The following is an 18270-nucleotide window of genomic DNA, read 5'->3' as shown; positions in this document are numbered from 1 at the left end:
TGCCATTTTTTTCTGTTTTTCTCTAATAGATGAATTTTAATTTGATGGAGGATTTAAAAAAAAATTCTGAGATTGCAAATGCTATCTTATGCGTTTTAAGTTACCATGGTTGATTTTTTTGGTATTGCAGAAGCATTATTCCTCACTTCATTTTCTTGAACAGCAGCTGTTCTCTGTCATTGGTTAGTTTTATTTTTCCCGACGACTTGCTTTCTTAGAAAACATTGCTTTTTCGAAGTGCTGAACATAAAACTAAAGTTTTCTGTCAAAACAATACTTCAGCAGTTGAACACTGGGCCTGTCCCACTTTTAGTTTCATTTTCCCTTTCCTGATCAAATTTTATTTCCCTCTTTCTAAGCTGTGCTAAGAATTCTCAGAAATAGTAGTATTCAAATAACAAAAAGTCTTTCTATGATGCTCTTTATTACTGCTCTGACAACTGTATGGAATCTGTGATCTTAATCTTTTATATTGTGTTAATTATAATTTAGTTGTGGGGAGAAGCGAAAGTTACTATGGGTGAGTGAGCAGCTTTTCTTTCCCTCTTATTTTATTCCATAACTGCTCCGTAGCAAGTGACTTTTCATAGTGTCATGAAACCCTCCTGATTTTCTTGTAGTTAATAACTATTGATGATTTATATCATACTGCCATTTGAGTTTTTATTATATTTAAAATAGATAAACTGTATCTCATTGAAATGCATACATAACATCAGTTTTAATTGTTATTTCTTTAGACTGTAGGGGAAGTAGGGATAATTGAAAGTATCCAGCTGAAGAATTTTATGTGCCATTCAATGTTGGGGCCTTTTCAGTTTGGATCAAATGTCAATTTTGTTGTTGGAAACAATGGAAGTAAGTATTAATTGGATATTTTCTCTGTCAAAGAATGCTTTTGTTAATAATTTAGAAGATGTAATTTTTATTTGAGAAAGAATTCCTAGCCATCTTTTAGGAATTGAGGTGAATTCATTTTTGGACTTGGGGACCACACAGGTCTATCCCAATAGTTCAAGACTGGTGAAAAAGTTAGATCTTAAATTTTGAGACTTGCAATAGATAGTGTGAATATAAGTCTTTTCATTGCTAAATCATATGTAAAATTATAGATAAACCAAATGTACACATGTTCATTGTTAAATGCACAGTTCAAGTATATGTCATGTAGAGACTGTTATAAGGAAATTATTTATGCAAGTTTACTTCTTTTTGAGAGAGAATTTCAAAAGACAATTTTTGAAAGACAGCTTAAAACCTTTCAGGTAGTTATATAAATGGTAATGTGTAGTGTGGTTTTTGTTGTTGTATACATGTTTTCTCTATGCTTGTAAAGAAAGGGAGATTCTTTCCTTCTTGTTGGATACAAATTGCTAAATAGAAGTAATAGAAGGTTGGCTCAGCATGGATTTGTTGGTTTGTTTTTTTTTTTTTTAGGGAGAACCTTGGAAGTGATGGATATTTTTCTAGTTACTGTTATTTTCTGTTTGTTCAAGAAGGACAGAATTTGGACTTTAAGTGCTTGAATACACAAGCAGTCAAACAAAAATCTATTATATGAGTGAACCAGATAAAGAGTTGTGGGAACTTGCTTTTTAAAGAAGTTTAATGCTTCTGTTACAGGTGGAAAAAGTTCTGTATTAACTGCTCTTATTGTTGGACTTGGAGGAAAAGCCACTGCAACTAATAGAGGTTCTGCGTTAAAAATGTTTGTACAAGATGGAGAGACGTAAGTAAAAATTTTAGTTTTAAGGTTGAACATGTTGTTTAGTGATTTGGGTTAGCTGATCACTTTTCTGTTGACCTTCATTTTCTCCCCTATCTTATGGGGCCTACTAGGTTTGAATAAGAAGGATAATACTGAAGAGACTGTATTTTAACAAAAGTGCCAAAACTGCAAACAAGAACCACATTAGATATTTTACTAGTAATTTACCAGTAGTATACCATTATTTCTGAACTAGCTAACATCGTGGTATGTCCTGCATATTTCCCAGTTCTTGTGTTTTGCTTCCACGATGTACTTGAGTATCCTACAGAAGGACTGAGTTCATTAGAAAAAAATAATAGGAGACCAGTTATCATTGTTCTGCAAGCAGCGAGGTTAATTATTTTTCTGTCTTTCTGGTCACATGAATGAATGTACAATATAAAGACCTTGACATACAGGTGAATTATTGAACATGCAGGAAGTGGATTTATGTTTGCTCCAAGAGTGGGAATAACATGTTTAGGGGAATCAATAAAAAGATAGGAGAGGAGGTTTAAAAGTTTACATAAAGCTGTAACTCAGGGCCTCAGGATTTTCTTTTCAGGGATATTTGGAGTAAACTGTTGGCAGGACCTGCCTTATGTATAATAACTTAATGTTTCAGCATTCACTTGAGAAACAGAAGATCTAAATTCAGAACTGAAACCACCTCTCATCTTTTCTACAAGAACACTTTATGCATTCTGCTATAGGTAGGAATGGCTGTAGAAGCTGAGCAACTGTTTTCTACAGAAGCCAGTTTGGGGACAGGAGAACAACCAAAAAGTGACTTGATTTTGCAATGTAAAGATAGGGGCACTCAGGAAGGGAAGGTGGGGCAGATCTGCTCTCACAGCTGTTTTCTTTTGGCTCATGAATTATCTGAAGCATAGAAGGTACAAACAGGTCAGCGTAAGGCAGCCTTTCTGGACATCTGTCTCCGATGTTGGTTTGGCTCAAACAACATAAATATATCTTGTTTGAGTTGATCCTATGAATGCCTTCCAGTTGTGACCTGTACAAGATGTGACTCTCTTTGTTGAAAATTAGAATGTTCTGATATATATGTTTTTAATTTATTAGATTTGGAACTTATTTCATTTGTCTTTTTTATTACTTTTAGTTCTGCGGATATTTCCATAACACTGCGAAACCAAGGTAGAGATGCATTTAAACCAGAAGTGTATGGTAGCTCTATTATTGTGAATCAGCGCATTAATCTGGATGGAAGCAGAAGTTACAGACTGAAAAGCAAATCTGGTTGGTGGTAGTTTGTTTGGTTTTTTTTTTTCTCAGCCTTACAAGCTCTTTAAGTGATTTCATTGCTTTAAATGCCTTGTTGTTAGTAAAAGATTGTGTCTTTATTCATCATTCAAGGATGATGTCCATTTTTTGCATTTGCCTTAGACTAAGCATATTTTAGCGTGTCAAAAGCAGTTGTGTCAGATTCTACATGATGCAGGGTCATACAGTATTTGTCTTTATGAAAAGATGTGTGATAAGGCTGAACATAGTTTTTAGTCTTTCTGAGTTTTTGTTGAATTTGCTGATTTGCCAAAATTCTGTCTCAGAGGGTTTAAGAGGCAAGGGAGGGACTTTAATTAGAAGTCTTTCTGTACAAATGCAAATATGCCAGAAAGATTAAAAAATCCAGCCAACTGTGTTTCTCATTTAGGACTAAATCTGTGTTACAAAAATTCTAATCTGATTTTTTACATTTACTAAGAACCACTAGATTGAACAAAAGGCTGGGACACTGTATGTCTCTTTACTTTGGACCTATTGGTATTTTTCCTTTCTGTTTTACTATTAGGGACCTTAGTTTCTTCAAAGAAAGAGGAACTCGTAGGAATACTGGATCACTTTAATATACAGGTAATTGCTATAGTTTTTAAATTCTGTGCAATTTAAGACATCAGCATATGATGTTACAATTCTTCAAATAAAAAACAATGTTCCATTTCATTAAATGAGAAAGGTTCACCTCTTCCATGTTTTCAAGATCAGATGCAATGGCAAAAGCAAATTCAAATTTAAATCTCATACAATGCAAAATAAGATTCTATGACAGACATAACTATTTGCTATCATCTGTGATCTGTGAGTCACGTATCCTATTAATGAAAATTGTAGCATATGTACGTTTCTTTCATACCTGGAGCTTTTTATTTTCTGCTTACTATTTTGGTTATTGCTGTTGCAGTGGTGTTGGACTGGATGATCTTCAGAGGTCCTTTCTAACCCCTACCATTCTGTAGGTTCTGTGATTTGTGGTTCTACCCTGTACTTCATGGAGTTAGATTTTTTTTTTTTTTACTTTTTTTGTTTGTTTGTCATTGGGTTGGTGGGATTTTTTTGGTTGGTTGGTTTGGTGGGTGTGTGTTTTGTTGTTTTTTTTATTTTTTAAATTTTTTTTTATTAAAAAGGGTTTGGAAGGAGTAGAAATCTCAATTTCTGGATCTACTTCTCTCAGCTTATTACTGAATTTTTGGGCATGGAAACAGGAAGATGGTTTGCTCACTTTCGTGGATATGCAGTTGCATAAGAACTTTTAAACTTAAAATAAAAAGAAAGTAATTTCTTTTTACAGGTAGATAATCCTGTGTCTATTTTAACCCAAGAGATGAGTAAGCACTTTTTACAGTCTAAAAATGAAGGTGACAAGTACAAGGTGAGAAAAAACATTTAATATTTTGATTAAACATTAGAATACTGATTTCAAATTTTCAGATGTGGCATTTGGAGGAGAAAAAAATCAGAATTCTTAATTTTAATGACCTTGGGGGCTTGTAGCTAAGCACCACATAGTCACTTACATCCCTTCCCTGCTGCCCTCTGCTTGGGATATGGAGGAAGAGGAAAGCAAGAGTAAAAGCAAGAAAATTTGTGGATTGAGATAAAAATAATTTAAGAAAAATGAAGAAAAAGCTGGAAGAAGAGAAAGAAAGCAAAATAGGAGATGCAAAGTCAATCACTTGCCACCTCCCATGGGTAGACTGATGCCCAGCCAGTTCTCAGGCAAAAGATGGCTAACCCCCCTAAACCATCTCTTCTCCCTTTTCATTGCTGAGCATGACTGTGCTGCCTTTGGCTGGAATAGAGTTAATTTTCTTCATAATAGCTAGTATGGAGTTATGTCGTGGATTTGTGCTGAAAAAAAGGATGTTTTCATTATTGCTGAGCAGTGCTTACACAGAATTTAGGCCACTTCTGCTTCGCACAGCACCCCACCAGTGAGTAGACTGGGGGTGCACAACAAGTAGGGAGGGGACACAGCTGGGACAGCTGACCCCAGCTGACCAAAGGGATATCCCAGACCATATGACATAATGCCCAGCATATAAAAGCTGGGGGAAAAAGAAGGAAGGGGTTACCTTTGGAGTTATGGGGCTTTGTCTCCTCCACTAACTGTTGTGTGTGATGGAGTCTTGCTTTCCTGGAGATGGCTGAATACCTGCCTGCTGATGGGAAGCAGTGAATGGATTTCATATTTTGCTTTCCTTGTGTGCGCAGGTTTTGCTTTACCTATTAAACTATCTGTATCTCAACCCATGACTTTACTCACTTTTATCCCTCTGCTTCTCTCCCCCATTCCACAGGGGGGGAGCAAGCAAGTGGCTATATGGGGCTTAGTTGCCGGCTGGGGTTGAACCATGAGAATGATGTTTTATCGGATGGAATATCTCTGGTTAGCTGGGGTCATCTGCCTGGTTGTATCCCCTCCCAGTCTCTTGCACACCCTGCCAGTCTATTCACTGGGAAGGCAGAGTTAGAAACAGAGGAGGCCTTAATGCTGTAGATATACACTGTTCAATGATAGCCAAAGCATTAGTGTGTTACCAGCATTATTTTTGTCACGCATCTAAAACCATAATAGCTGCTATGAAGAAACTTAACTCCATCCCAGCTAGACCCAATACACTATTTGATTGTAGCAGTCATCCACTTGCAAAACAAATTTTTTTTTGAAGTTTCTTTTCTCTAAGGACATTGATACATTAAAAAAAATAACTGGTACACTGTCAAGGTAGTTCATTATCCAGGAATACCCCACCAGTTATTTTGCTTTGAATAAATAAAGCCTGCATGGCGGTTGGGATGAGTGGTCTTTCTATGGTAATTATTTAAGGTTCATATAGATAAGCTGTTCAATCTGACATCTGCATCTTTTTGTTCCTTTTTAGTTTTTTATGAAGGCAACTCAGCTGGAACAAATGAAAGAAGATTATTCATCTATTATGAAAACTAAAGAAAAGACATGTAATCAGATAAAACAAGGAGTAGAGGTATGTAAATTTAAAAGTAATTATTAGCACAGATCTGAGCACTGGAATAACTGATGGAGTTAAACTGTTTTGGTTAGATCTCAGTGACATTACACTTTAAAAAGAGAAATCTTTCCAAGATTTTGTATTGTATCACAGCATTTTGCACTCACAATTGAATCTCTTTTTTTCTTTTGTTTTAAGCGTCTTGAAGAACTTAAGCAGCTTTATTGTGAAAAAAAGAAGCGTTACAAAAGTATTGGGTTTGTGAATGACATGCGGAATAATCTTGAAAAATTGAAACATCAAATGGCATGGGCAGTGGTAAATGTCTTGTTAAAATACGTTTCCTCATATAAATGTACTTAAAATTATTCTCAGTCTTCTGCAGACATTCAGATATATGTTAATACATGCTTCTATTTAGGTGAGTGAGATGGAGAAAGAAATACAGCCAATCAAAGAAGGCATCAGAGCTGAAGAAGTAAATAAAAATAAGTTTGTTCAGAAGGTAGAAGAATGCCAGGTACATATATGGTTTAAACCAAATGTTATTCTAGTTTTGGCTCCTTGACTCAAGAATAGAAATAATATTTAAACTGTTGTTGTCCTTTAGCTTGTAAGCTATTGAAACCAGTCATCTTAGTTTTTTACAAGCAGCTAAGATCATTCCCACTTACACACCTTTTTAGCCATCTAAAACTTAACAGTAACATCTGCATTCCGCATTTCAGTGGATAATCATATTAGGACTCTTTGTTTCTGTTGTTTAGTAGGGCTGTGTGTGGTTTTCATGCTGGTATTTTTGTTTCAGGTAAGGGTTTTATTATTTTGTCTGGCAATTTGAGATGACTAGCACTGCATACACCAGTGAGCAGTAATTTAAACTGTTTTATTGTTGAGAGTACTTAGTGCTTATTTCTGTAAAATTGGAGCATCTTTGAGATCTGTCATACAGGTTTCCTCAGGTATCATTGGCTGTAGAAAAGATCAGTGATTTCAGGAGGCATCTGGAAATTTAACAAGTTCTTTGGATGGTACTTAGAACGTCTGTGGGTAGCAGGAGAGAATAATTTTGCCCAACATTCACATTCACATAAGAAATATATCTTCTGGAGAGAAACACCAAGCATCATTATTTTGAACGTTTCAGTCTATTAAAACTCCTTCAAACTTTCTGTTTCTGAATTGGCACTCATTTTTTTTAAAGTATGTATTTGTTTTACACTTCAGACGTTTTTTCTTTATGACTGAACGTGTGCGTGTAATGTTGAAAGAACATTGTCCAGTTACTGGTTTCACTTCTTTCCATATCATGGTACTTGACCTCATTGTAGTATAAGTCCTGTATTTGAGGAAACCATGAGTTAGAAAAGAAGGTTGTTTACTTCACAGATTTGGTAGTCTTGGTTTCCTGAGTATGTTCCTTTTGGAATTTTCATCTTAGCTTATCCATAGTGGCAATGACTTTATTTTTTTTACAAAAAAAAAAAGCAAATGGGACATCACAGATGGATTCTTTTGAGAGATTTCTTCTGTAATATTCAGAGGTTTTGAAGAAAATCTTGCTTCATTACTACTTGTGTATCATTCTGTTTTTGCCCCAAAGGCAAAAGTGAATGAAGCGGCAGCAAAGTACAAAGCAATACAAGACAAGTTAATAACAATAAGTGAAGAAGCACAAGCCCTGCATCCTCAGTGTATTTCTTTGAAGGCTGATGTGCAGGCAAGAAGAAAAGCAGTCAATGAAGCTGAGGTAGGCAAAAAACTTTAGAAGTTTGTACCTATTTAAAGCTTTAATCTATGCTCTACCCATATGTACTTCTCCATTTGTGTCTATGCTTCCTGAATTCATAGTGCAATTCCAAATAGGTGCAGTTTCCTGCCTAACTTACAAGTAATTTCTTTTTTGGGGGGCCATAGGTTTTATATCTTTACACAGATGTTAAGCGGTGTTAAGCTTAGGTCAAAACAAATATGTTTTAAATTAACTGTGTTATTCCTTCTTTTTCACATTCTTGAAATTCAAGTTGTCTCTTTTGATGCAGTTCAGTGTTTATTTGCTCAAAGCTAGCTCTTTCTGGAATTAATTTTTGTTTTTGTTTATTTACTACTTTAAACTACTTTATCCTATTTCCTTTGTAGGTTATTTATAACCGTTTTAAAACTGAGTTAAAACGTCTGGGAAAAGATGATGAACAGCTACATCAACGAATTGAAGAACTGAAAAGCAGGTAAATACAGACATAGTGATTATGATGTATGTTTAAGGAATGGGTATTCAGGGAGTGAGCTCTTCTGATTAATGAGGAAATCTGCAGTAACAGAAAATATTTATTTAAACTTTAGCAGGATCTAGTTAGACACTTAAATATTTCTGATCCTGCTTCTTTGCATACTGAGATCTTGACTAGAAGTTGATGAGATAATTGGGCAGAAAAAAAGATGTTTCTTTTTTGTTGGTGCTAGTACACATTTTTAGCTTCCATGGTGTTGCAAAACAAATATGCCTTTAACTAAATGTAATAGGAACGTAACTGGGGAGAGCTATGTGTTATAAATAAATCTTTTGTATGATACAGGTAGTAAACCACAGTTTCTGTCACATATAAATCATCAATGTCGTTTTAAAATACTGAAGTATTGATTTTTAATGTTTTTCTAGTGCTAATAGGGTTTCAGGGCCTGAAAAATTGGAAAAACAAAGGAAAATTGCACACTTAAGGGAACAGTTAAAGGCATTCCATGATGAAGAAATAATGATAGGTCAACAAATGGATCAGTTTCAGCAGGCTATAGATAAGTATAAGGAAGAACATGTTAGACTTAGGTAAGTTATGCTTTTTGAATGTAACTGTTTTCCTTTATTTCAAGTTAAGGAGAGGTCCCTTAAATATCTGCATTCTCTGAGGTATTGTACCTCAGTTTCTTCTTCTTTTTTTTTCTTTTTTTTTTCCCTAGTTTATCTTAGGACTTGCTAAACTTTTGGTTTTGGCACGATGTAGCTTAATTTAGGAATGTTTGGAAAACTAAGAACTTTCTGTCATTAAACGTGAAAGGTATTACTAATTTAAAGCCTAATATAAATCCATACTGTCAGTTTAGTGCCCTTCTTTCTTCCTCCCACTATCTGCCTCTTATTTTCTGATCATGCTATGGTCAAACTATGATTTAAATTTTTTCATGCTGTTTCATACACTAGTACATCTTGATATGGTGTCACAAGATACACATGATACAAGGAAATAGATACCGTTGGGGTAATTGTTTTGTCTATAGTTAAAGGCAAATTTATAGACTTTAAAGCAAGTGGTTCAAACACCTATTTAGCCCATAGCCAAACTAGAGAAATAAAACACTGTCTGGCCTTAGTTTGGAAATCTGAACTTGAACAATGATTGCCAGAAGGGTTTACGGTGGTGACTTCATGTATTGTCCTAAGAGACTTGAGAATTTTTGCTTATTGTACTTGATGTATTAGTTTCAAGGTCTTTTATCAGTTATTGTAACCAAAAGTTACTTTGTGTTCTGTTAAAGACCTTTGTAGAAGACAGTGAAATTAAAGCATATAATTAGAAATTAATTTATTATAAACTGTTAGAAATTAAAAAAAACTATTGCAAAGTAGTAATTTTGTTTCTTGCTCTTTTGTCTCATGTTTCTCAAAACTATCAAAATATTGTTGCATGTGTGTAGCTACCTGTACATTGAAATATTGACACCTTGATACATTGTCCTATTAGTACTTGAAAAGTGAGACTTTATTTTAATCACATTAAGGCTTCATAAGCTGCTGATACTGAAAAAAAAAAATCTCTTCTCTTAGGAGAGAAGATTATGATGTGAAACAAGCACTGGATGCTAAGCAGAAGCAGCTGAGTGAGATGAAAGATAGTAAAACAAATTCCTTGAAAAGATTTGGACCACATGTACCAGCATTTCTTGAAGCAGTTGAAACAGCCTATAGACAAGGGCACTTTAAACACAAACCTGTTGGTCCTCTAGGTAAGAATGACAGTCTTTAGAATATATCCTCATGGGATTTATTGCATGGCTGCTAATGTAAACAGTGATCTTTTAGACTTTTTTTGTTATTTAAGGAGCTTCAGATGCCTTTTTTCTGTACTTCCTGGCCTAAAGGTTTTATCCTGGTAGGTTATCTTTTGCTTCTGCCCTTTTTATCACATGAACTAGCTAACATCTGTTTTTCCTCACTTTTCCAGCTATTTTTATTAAGGTATTTTACATAGTTACAATGAGACTTTCAGTGCGCCCCTGTGACTCCCCCATACTCTCTAAGCATCAGGCTACTCTGCTTTGACTGCCTGTTCCTTAGTGGACAGCACTGTTTGGCTTTTGGACAGATTTAGTTCAAAATGTCCAGTGGATGACATGTGGGCTTGTCAAACTTGAGATGTTTTGCATGGAGCAACTGAGAACCAATTGAGATTTTCTTGAAAAGTTTGGTTTCGTTAGTCTTTTGACAGGCTCTTAACAGTGCTATTTTCAGTTTGTGAATGGGAGTAATGGCTTCAGCGTATTCTGGATGTAAGTGTAAAGGCCAAGTATGTAAGTACTTGGCATTTCCAGCCAGTTAGGAATGCACAAACATGTGCACTGCTGAAGACAGGCAATTATAATGAAAATCTTCATGTTTAACTTGCAGCATTGAAGGCAGAGAAACTGCAAATTAACCTTAAAGCATTAAACTGTTGATAAGCAATATTCACCTTGGATATATTCCTGTAAAGCTGCCATAAAATTGGTATGTTGGTGAAAGTTAGTAGTGACTTGTCAAAGATCTTGGAAGAAAATAAGTTAAGAGTTGTTGAGTTAAGAGTCACCTTGACAGGGTGCTGACTCATCTCATTTAAACTATTTGAACTAGATGATCCTTCCAACCTGGTATTCTATGATTCTATGAAAATGCAGTCCTCTGAATATGTATAGGTGTCTTTATAGAAAGAGAATTTATTTTTTAATCGTTTAGTTAAATTCTTCTGCTTCTTTTGTCTTAAAACAAAATTACTTTTTTTCTTCTTGTAAGAAAGGTTTATTTTGTACTCTTAGGAAAAAACATAACACAGCCAAACAAAACATTCCGTGGTAAAAACACCTTGAGTGGTTTTGTTCCGGAGCACGGCTCCTAAAGCCTTGGTTCTTATGTTTATTTAGGTGCATTCATTCATCCAAAAGATGCTGAACTGACCTTGGCTGTTGAATCTTGTTTAAAGAGCCTAGTTCAAGCATTTTGCTGTGATAATCATAGTGATGAAAGAGCTCTTCAGCAACTGATGTCAAAATATTATCCACGTGGATTTAGACCTCAAATAATTGTAAATAAATTTCAGAATAAAGTTTATGATGTTACACACAGGTAAGTTATATTTTGAATTTTATTGCTTAGCTTTGATGCTTCAAATTATTATTAGTTGTAAAGAACTATTTGTAATCTTTAAGGGTCTCATACGAGCTTTATGAATGATGATTTTTCTTCTTTTCTTCAGAGGAGTTCATCATCCAGAATTCCCATCGGTTCTGACAGCATTGGAAATAGATAATCCAGTGGTAGCCAATTGTTTGATTGATGTGAGGGGTATAGAAACAATCCTGCTGATTAAAGTAAGGCTCTACACTTCCTAGTGGTCTTTCAAGAAAAGCATTTTCTCTCTGTATGGAGCATATACAATATCTTCATGGATAGTGTCTGTAATGGACAAAAGAGATAGAGAAAGATTTATTTTTTTTTTATTTTATTTATTTCCTCCTGTTGAGGAGAGGTGAGGCCCTTACTGGCTCAGTAGACCCTGACTGTATCAGTTATCAGTGTTGTAGCGCAGTACACACGCACATACGTTTCCACTGGAGGGCTCCTGGTAAGGCATTCGATAAACTGTCAGTATCCCACTTCAAACGCTGTTTTCTGTCATGGGCATGACAGCGTAAACTGGCATCCCATAGTGGATTTAGATACGGGGATTTATTTAAGAATCAGCAAAGTTAGAGCTTTTACTCTTATGTCCACACACTTGCTTGTTTTTCTGCCCTCCTCCCACCTTCATAGGTCTCAACTTCTGTCCCCAGCATGGAGATCACTACTGGTCCAGGAAGTTCAGGCAGAAAAATTTTGCCGGTTCCTGCTGTGCAGCTGCTCAGATATCTGTTTAGGCTGTTACTGGCCAAGGGCATTCCCTGGGATTTGTCTCTACAGATCTCTCCCTAAGTTTTTCCAGGATCTTCCCTGTTTGCTTCTGGGATGTTCACCACCACCACCTTTCTGGTCCTCTAAGCAGTTTTGTTTCCCAGTCTAAATAGTTCATGTGCATGTGATCAGCCTCCTAACTGATGTCTCTGTCTCATGTCCCTTTATTAATTGGTGGATTCAAGATATGTCATTTTTGTGTAGTGGGGGTGTTACCAAAATTTGTAACCAGCCCCTACCAGTTGTAGCTATGTGCCAGTTGTGGATGTGGCAGGCTTGTGTTTGAGAGTTCAAAAGTTTCTTTTTGGATTTTCAGCTGCCCACTCTTACATGAAATAGTCAGCCACCTGTTAGCATTCACAGCCTAACTTATTTTTCACCTACTGCAGCAACTGAAGCCCCTTGGACTCTGAAGTGTTAAAGCATTTGAGATGAGAGTGAGCAAAGATACATGGTTGTGGATAGAGTCTGGTAAAATAAAGAAATAGCAATGATCAGTTAAGTAGGATTTGAATGAGGTGACTAGCAACTGGTGCTTGATTAAGATTAAGATTACATACTATTTTGATAAGTCTGTTTTTCAAATTACCACAAAAACATGTTAATGAACTGTTTTCTACCACTGTATGATTTCTGGTCTTAATTGATTTTTGATTTTTCTGTTGCTACTGAAGATACCAGCTCCTGCAGATAAGATTACAGGTAAAATATTCAAAGATAAAAATAAGATGTATATATTTTTATTTAAAGAAAGCAGGATATTCTGTAAGCAGCAGAACTAACGATGTTTACTCTGTCGATTTTGTTTTTCTCCAAAATAACTTCTCCCAGTTTGTCCTCTGACATTCCTCCTGGAAAAGAAGCGGTTTATGGTCTGTTTAGTGCAGAGCTGATTGACTGTTTAGCAAATGTTGTGGTGGTTACTGAATGGGACACATAACAGCTGAACTTTCTAGGCTTTTCTCATGGCAGGATTGCTAGTTTTGTTCTTTCCCCTCTGCCTTACCTAACCACTGATTTTCGTAATATTATTGAGCCCTACCTGAACAAATTCAGCTGAATCTGAAGAAGTTGAATGGGTATTCTGTGGAAAAAATGGTATTTCTGAATGGATAACATGATTGCCTCTGATAGAGGCACTTAATGACCGCTTCGTCTGGCACTGGTGATGTTTTTTTATTACCAGCATGTTTTCCCAAACTTTAACTGAATATTATTTGACGTACGTCACAGCTTGCTTTGGAAAATTGTTTCCTGTATGCGTATTCCACTTCTGACGGTTAAGTATACCTGTCCATAGTGACCTTTTGGTTAGTGATTTCCTCTGCCCACCCCCCTCATGGCAAATTATAAGGGACTGATTAGACTACAGAACTTACAATGCAGATAAATTTGTAATAGAATAAAAGCAATAGGCAGCTAAACTAAATGGGTGTTTTCTGAGAACATCGATGTCTTATTCAACTAAGAAAAGCAGATTCTTGATGTTACCGTTTGCTTTTTTTTTTTGTTCTTCACAATCTTTCATTACTGTATTTCTTATTTTTCATTAGGAATTGAAATTATTTCTGGGTAAGAACTTCTAAAGTTTCAAGTTTAAAATTGATATCTTTAATTATGGTTGCTTTTCTATTGGTATGATAAGGCCGTTGTATTTTTCAGAGTAGCCACAGAGCTCGTGAAGTAATGCAGCTTAATCGACCTCCCAGAAATTGTAGAGAAGCTTTCACTGCTGAAGGTGATCAAGTATTTGAAAGACGATATTACTCTTCTGATTACGTCAGACCTAAGTTCCTAAGCAGAGATGTTGAAGCAGAAATAAGGTTAGCATCTTGTAATGTTGTATTTATAAAATCTGCACTTGTTGACATGAATAGTGGAATTGCATATTTGTCTATTTACATGTACACTACTTTCCAGTCTCTCCCTTTTCTTCCTGAAATTTACGCATGCTTTCTGAGAATTCTGGAAAACCTCTTTACTTCAGTGCATTTCTGTGATAGATGCGAACTACATTTGTACATGGATATTCTTCAGCTTGTGGCATGTAAATCTTGCCCAGCAAGTAGGTATTTGCTGGGCTGAATACTCCAGGACTTGTAGCTACCTTCCTTTTATTTTACGCTTGCTGAAAGAGAGTATGGAGTGAAAGCTCTTTCTTTAAAAATCTAATACCTGAACAGTGGCATTGTAGTTTAGTGCAAAGGAAGCCTGATTAGTCAAACCAAAATTACTCTGGCATACGTAGTCCTACTGTTGACGGGGTCGCAATCACAATGAGAAAAACTTATCTACGCAGTTGCAGTTAAGCAGGCACTTCTTTATTTGCAGCGCTGGGGAACACAGAGGGTAGCCCCTCAAAGGTGTGTTCCAACGCCCATACGATTTCACAGCCTATTTATACATTTTCTAACAATAGCAAAATCATACGAGCATGCGTAAGATGATCACCTTTTACTATACCCCTCGCCCTGATTGGTTCCCCATTATCACCCCACATAAGACATTGAACTACCCCTATATGATTTTGACAGAGAGAGAAAAGAAAAGTTATGGCCCATTCTTATACCTGTCCTAAGCACCTGTATACACATCTCCTACCATGGCCCATTCTTCTTAACTTTGTAGAGATCAAAGTGTTCTTTTAGCTCTACTGCTAAAACCAAAGCCTACTTTAGCCAGCTAAAAATTTCTTAGGCCTATAACACTACTGGTTCCAAACTTTGCATCTGTGTTTTTTCAGGCTTTTGACTTCATTCATGATAGGTATCTCTGATAAACTTGGCTTCCCCCACCTCCTTTTTTTTTTCCTAGTTTTTTTTTCTCCCATTACTTTCAAAATGGTGGTTTAAAAAGCCTAATGTATTTCAAAGCTTAAAAACAGTCACCATGCAAATCGGTGACAATAGAATACTTTTATTTTGAGATTCAGATAATATTACAGACATACTAAGTAAATATTTTAATTTCAGTATTAATAGCTGATAGTGTAGACTGAATTAAATGTTAAGAATTTATTTCTGTAATCTCAGAAGTTTTAAATATGTCAGTTAACTGTACTTTGTTCATGTCAGTATATATGTCAGTATACAACTTCTCTCAAAGATTATCTTAACTTTCAAAGTGATGTAAGTGTTTCATTACCAGTATTGCTATGGAGGAATGATGTAGGCCGGTTAAAAAGGAAAAATGTCTTCCCATCTCCCCCCTCCGCCCTTCAGAACTTAGCCTAAAACAGTGACACATTTATCTGGAATAGTACATGCAATATATTAAGCCTGATCCCAGAATCAGTGTTTAATGAGTCCGTTTCATGCATCTGTAACAAAAGTTGGATTAAACACTTACATTAAGATTTATTTTTGACTGTAATATTAGTAAAGCTTTCCCTTTTTTTTGCAGGGGTGAAAGACACTATCAGAGTTTTGCTATCTTTCACTTCTTTTCTCTCAAGAAGCAGTAGTATTTTTATAAGTAACACCACTGTTCAGTTCAGACATTTGACCTGTTTGTGAAAATTGCTAACAGGTTACAGGTAGTTCAAATTACACAAATGGTTTATCTGCTAGGCATTGAACTAGCACCATCAAACAGCCGTATACTGGCCATTAACTATGAGTTCTGCGGTAGAGCTTTGGTGTTTCTTCATTGATTGTTAAAACTATTCAATGCATAACAAACTTAAGTTTTGTGGGGTTTTTTTTTTGTTACTTCATTTGGGTTTTTTTAGGGAAGTGCTTTTTTACCCTTTGACTTGTCATGCATTTAATTTTTGTTTCTGTGTGTGTGTAATAAATAATATCTGTACAGTATATAATAACTCAGTATCACTTTGTTTTTAAAGTCACTTGGAGAAAGAAGTTGAAAACAAAAAGGCACAGTTGGCAGCATCTCAGCAACGTCTGCGTTCTGTTGAAAATGAGATTAGGCAGAATGAAGATCATCTGCATGGCCATCGACGACACCAGAAAGGCCTACAGGTAAAAATAGCTACAGTGCTAATTTTTAGAAATTGGTCAGTCTTTCCCTATTACTTTTTGACTTCAGCAATATATTTGGAGTAGATGATAGTTTTTAATGTTTATCCTTACTTTTGTTGTTTGCTTTTGTAGTATGTTTTCATCAGTTAGGGCAGAACGATAAAGGCTACATCAATCTTAGCATACACCGTTGTTTCTGTATGATGGTATCTTTTTTTCCCTCCTCCTGTGCTAAATTTAACAAATTTCTTAAAGGAAGTTGTTGCATGCATTTGTGGTGGCCAATGATGTTACAGTTAGGTAGTGTAAGATAATACATGCTACATAAAAGGTCATATTCAGTAAATGACAAATAAGAACTGGGAAAAAACCTGGCATGTCTACTCAAATTGCTGAAGATAAATATTTGAAGGAAAAGTAATATATATTTCATTCAATTGTTGTGTTTAATGGAAATACAATAATGATTTGAAGTGCATGTGACTTTCAGAAGAGGTTACATCGTAGAAGACTGGATTCCATAGGTAGAGTAGGAAGAGTTCTGTATTTTGTATGCACTAAGGAAACTAGAAGACCAAGTATCTTGCTTTCTGTGTTGAGTTAAATGAACAAGTGTTCACTTGTGTCTTTAGATAATCTTAGGAATATTTATTCTCTTTTTTCTTTTCAGTTAAAAATAAGAACAACAAATGCAGAAATAGCAGATCTGGAAAATATGGAAGAACACCAGTCAGTGGATATCCGTACATTGGTAAGAATAGATTATAAAATTGTCTAATAAGGATATGAAATAATGTATTTTAATGTTAGCAGTGTTTTGAAATAAGCAAATACTGTAGATTTTCAACTACTGTACAAATTGGATAAATAGTGAAGAATGTATACAATTATGGCAGTGGCATGACTTTATTTTTAGTGAGTTTTTGTTTGCGTTTTTCTTTTCCTTTTTTTTTTACCTTCTGCCCTTTTTCAAACCAGTAGCACTGCAGGTTCATGGCAGGCAAGGTGGTGTTGTAAAGGGATAATCCTGCATTTTCTTTCCTTATTCCAGACCTGCAGTGCTGTAAACTCTGGGAGAGTTAGGGAAAAAAGGTGCAGTAGGTTTGGAGGTAAGAAGTGGCATCATCAAAGAGTAGGTAAAGGCTACTCTGGAGCGTAATTTATGCCACACCACTGCCACTTTGCACTGAACCCATAGTTTCTTGCTTTGCGGTAGCTCCACCATGCAGAATTTTTAAAGTTCATATATTGCCCTAGGGAAGGATCATGGTAGTATGATGGTTCCTTCAAAGTTCTTGTTATTGTCCATGTGTTCTTAAAATGTACGGATAGTAGTTTAAGAACAGAAAAAAAAAAGTTTGATAATCTATTGGGATTTGTATGTTGGTGGTCATGAGTTTCAGCTACTATTCTGGAATGAGCTGATGTATGAATGGCCAAGATTTAAATTCTGACAATCGTACTGATAGATGTTAATAATAATCCTGACTACAGTTGTTTCAGTTAAAATCCATGCCAGTTTTCCCACTGCTATATCTGGGATCAATGAGACGCCAAGTTGGCCAGAACTTTTTTTTTATTTTTTGTCACTTCTGATGTTGACGCAAACTCGCGCTTTTTCAGTATTCTGTCAGTGTGCATGTAAGTAAACAATTCAAAATTTACTCAAAAAATAAAGGATTAGGGCAGATTCTATAAGGTCTTGTCAGGTTTCTCTGTTTCAGGTAGTCTAGTTCTCTTAGTTTAAAACAAAGTACATTCTTTGTCCTTTTGATGAGATGGAAAAATACTCTGTTACTTTTTTGTAAGAGAATATTTTCCTGCTTAAAAATTACTGGACACTTGCTTTTTGAACATAAAAATTTTTACCTTTGCTTTCTATGATACTTTATTAGGAATGGTATTATAATACCCACTTACTCTTCCCTGTATTCCTTTGTATACTGAATGTATATATGCTGTCACAGATCCAGAGAGAAGGTACTTTGTTCTTTTGTTTAAAATATTACTTTAGTAAAATATTAGCATGGCTAAGTCTTCACAAAATCCTAGCCCCTCTAGTCTTTTCATCAC

The 18270-nt window shown here is 35.5% G+C and overlaps 1 protein-coding gene across 1 annotated transcript in view; it reads left to right on the top strand.

Moving 5' to 3' along the window:
• SMC6 (structural maintenance of chromosomes 6) overlaps positions 1-18270 on the top strand; it is a 28889-nt gene that overhangs the window by 647 nt on the left and 9972 nt on the right. The window contains exons 2-18 of the mRNA XM_010191271.1: positions 741-858; positions 1624-1729; positions 2874-3010; positions 3564-3625; positions 4341-4421; positions 5935-6036; positions 6220-6339; positions 6443-6541; positions 7625-7771; positions 8161-8249; positions 8681-8845; positions 9842-10020; positions 11191-11392; positions 11523-11637; positions 13880-14040; positions 16062-16197; positions 16868-16948. Coding sequence (XP_010189573.1) covers positions 741-858; positions 1624-1729; positions 2874-3010; positions 3564-3625; positions 4341-4421; positions 5935-6036; positions 6220-6339; positions 6443-6541; positions 7625-7771; positions 8161-8249; positions 8681-8845; positions 9842-10020; positions 11191-11392; positions 11523-11637; positions 13880-14040; positions 16062-16197; positions 16868-16948 — 2100 coding nt within the window. The remainder of the gene's footprint in view (positions 1-740; positions 859-1623; positions 1730-2873; positions 3011-3563; positions 3626-4340; positions 4422-5934; positions 6037-6219; positions 6340-6442; positions 6542-7624; positions 7772-8160; positions 8250-8680; positions 8846-9841; positions 10021-11190; positions 11393-11522; positions 11638-13879; positions 14041-16061; positions 16198-16867; positions 16949-18270) is intronic.

The sequence above is a fragment of the Mesitornis unicolor genome, unplaced genomic scaffold (assembly GCF_000695765.1).
Source record: "Mesitornis unicolor isolate BGI_N332 unplaced genomic scaffold, ASM69576v1 scaffold6739, whole genome shotgun sequence".
Lineage (NCBI taxonomy): Eukaryota > Metazoa > Chordata > Aves > Mesitornithiformes > Mesitornithidae > Mesitornis > Mesitornis unicolor.
The sequence above is the reverse complement of the archived record's forward strand: the minus strand, read 5'-3'. Positions and strand labels throughout refer to the sequence as shown.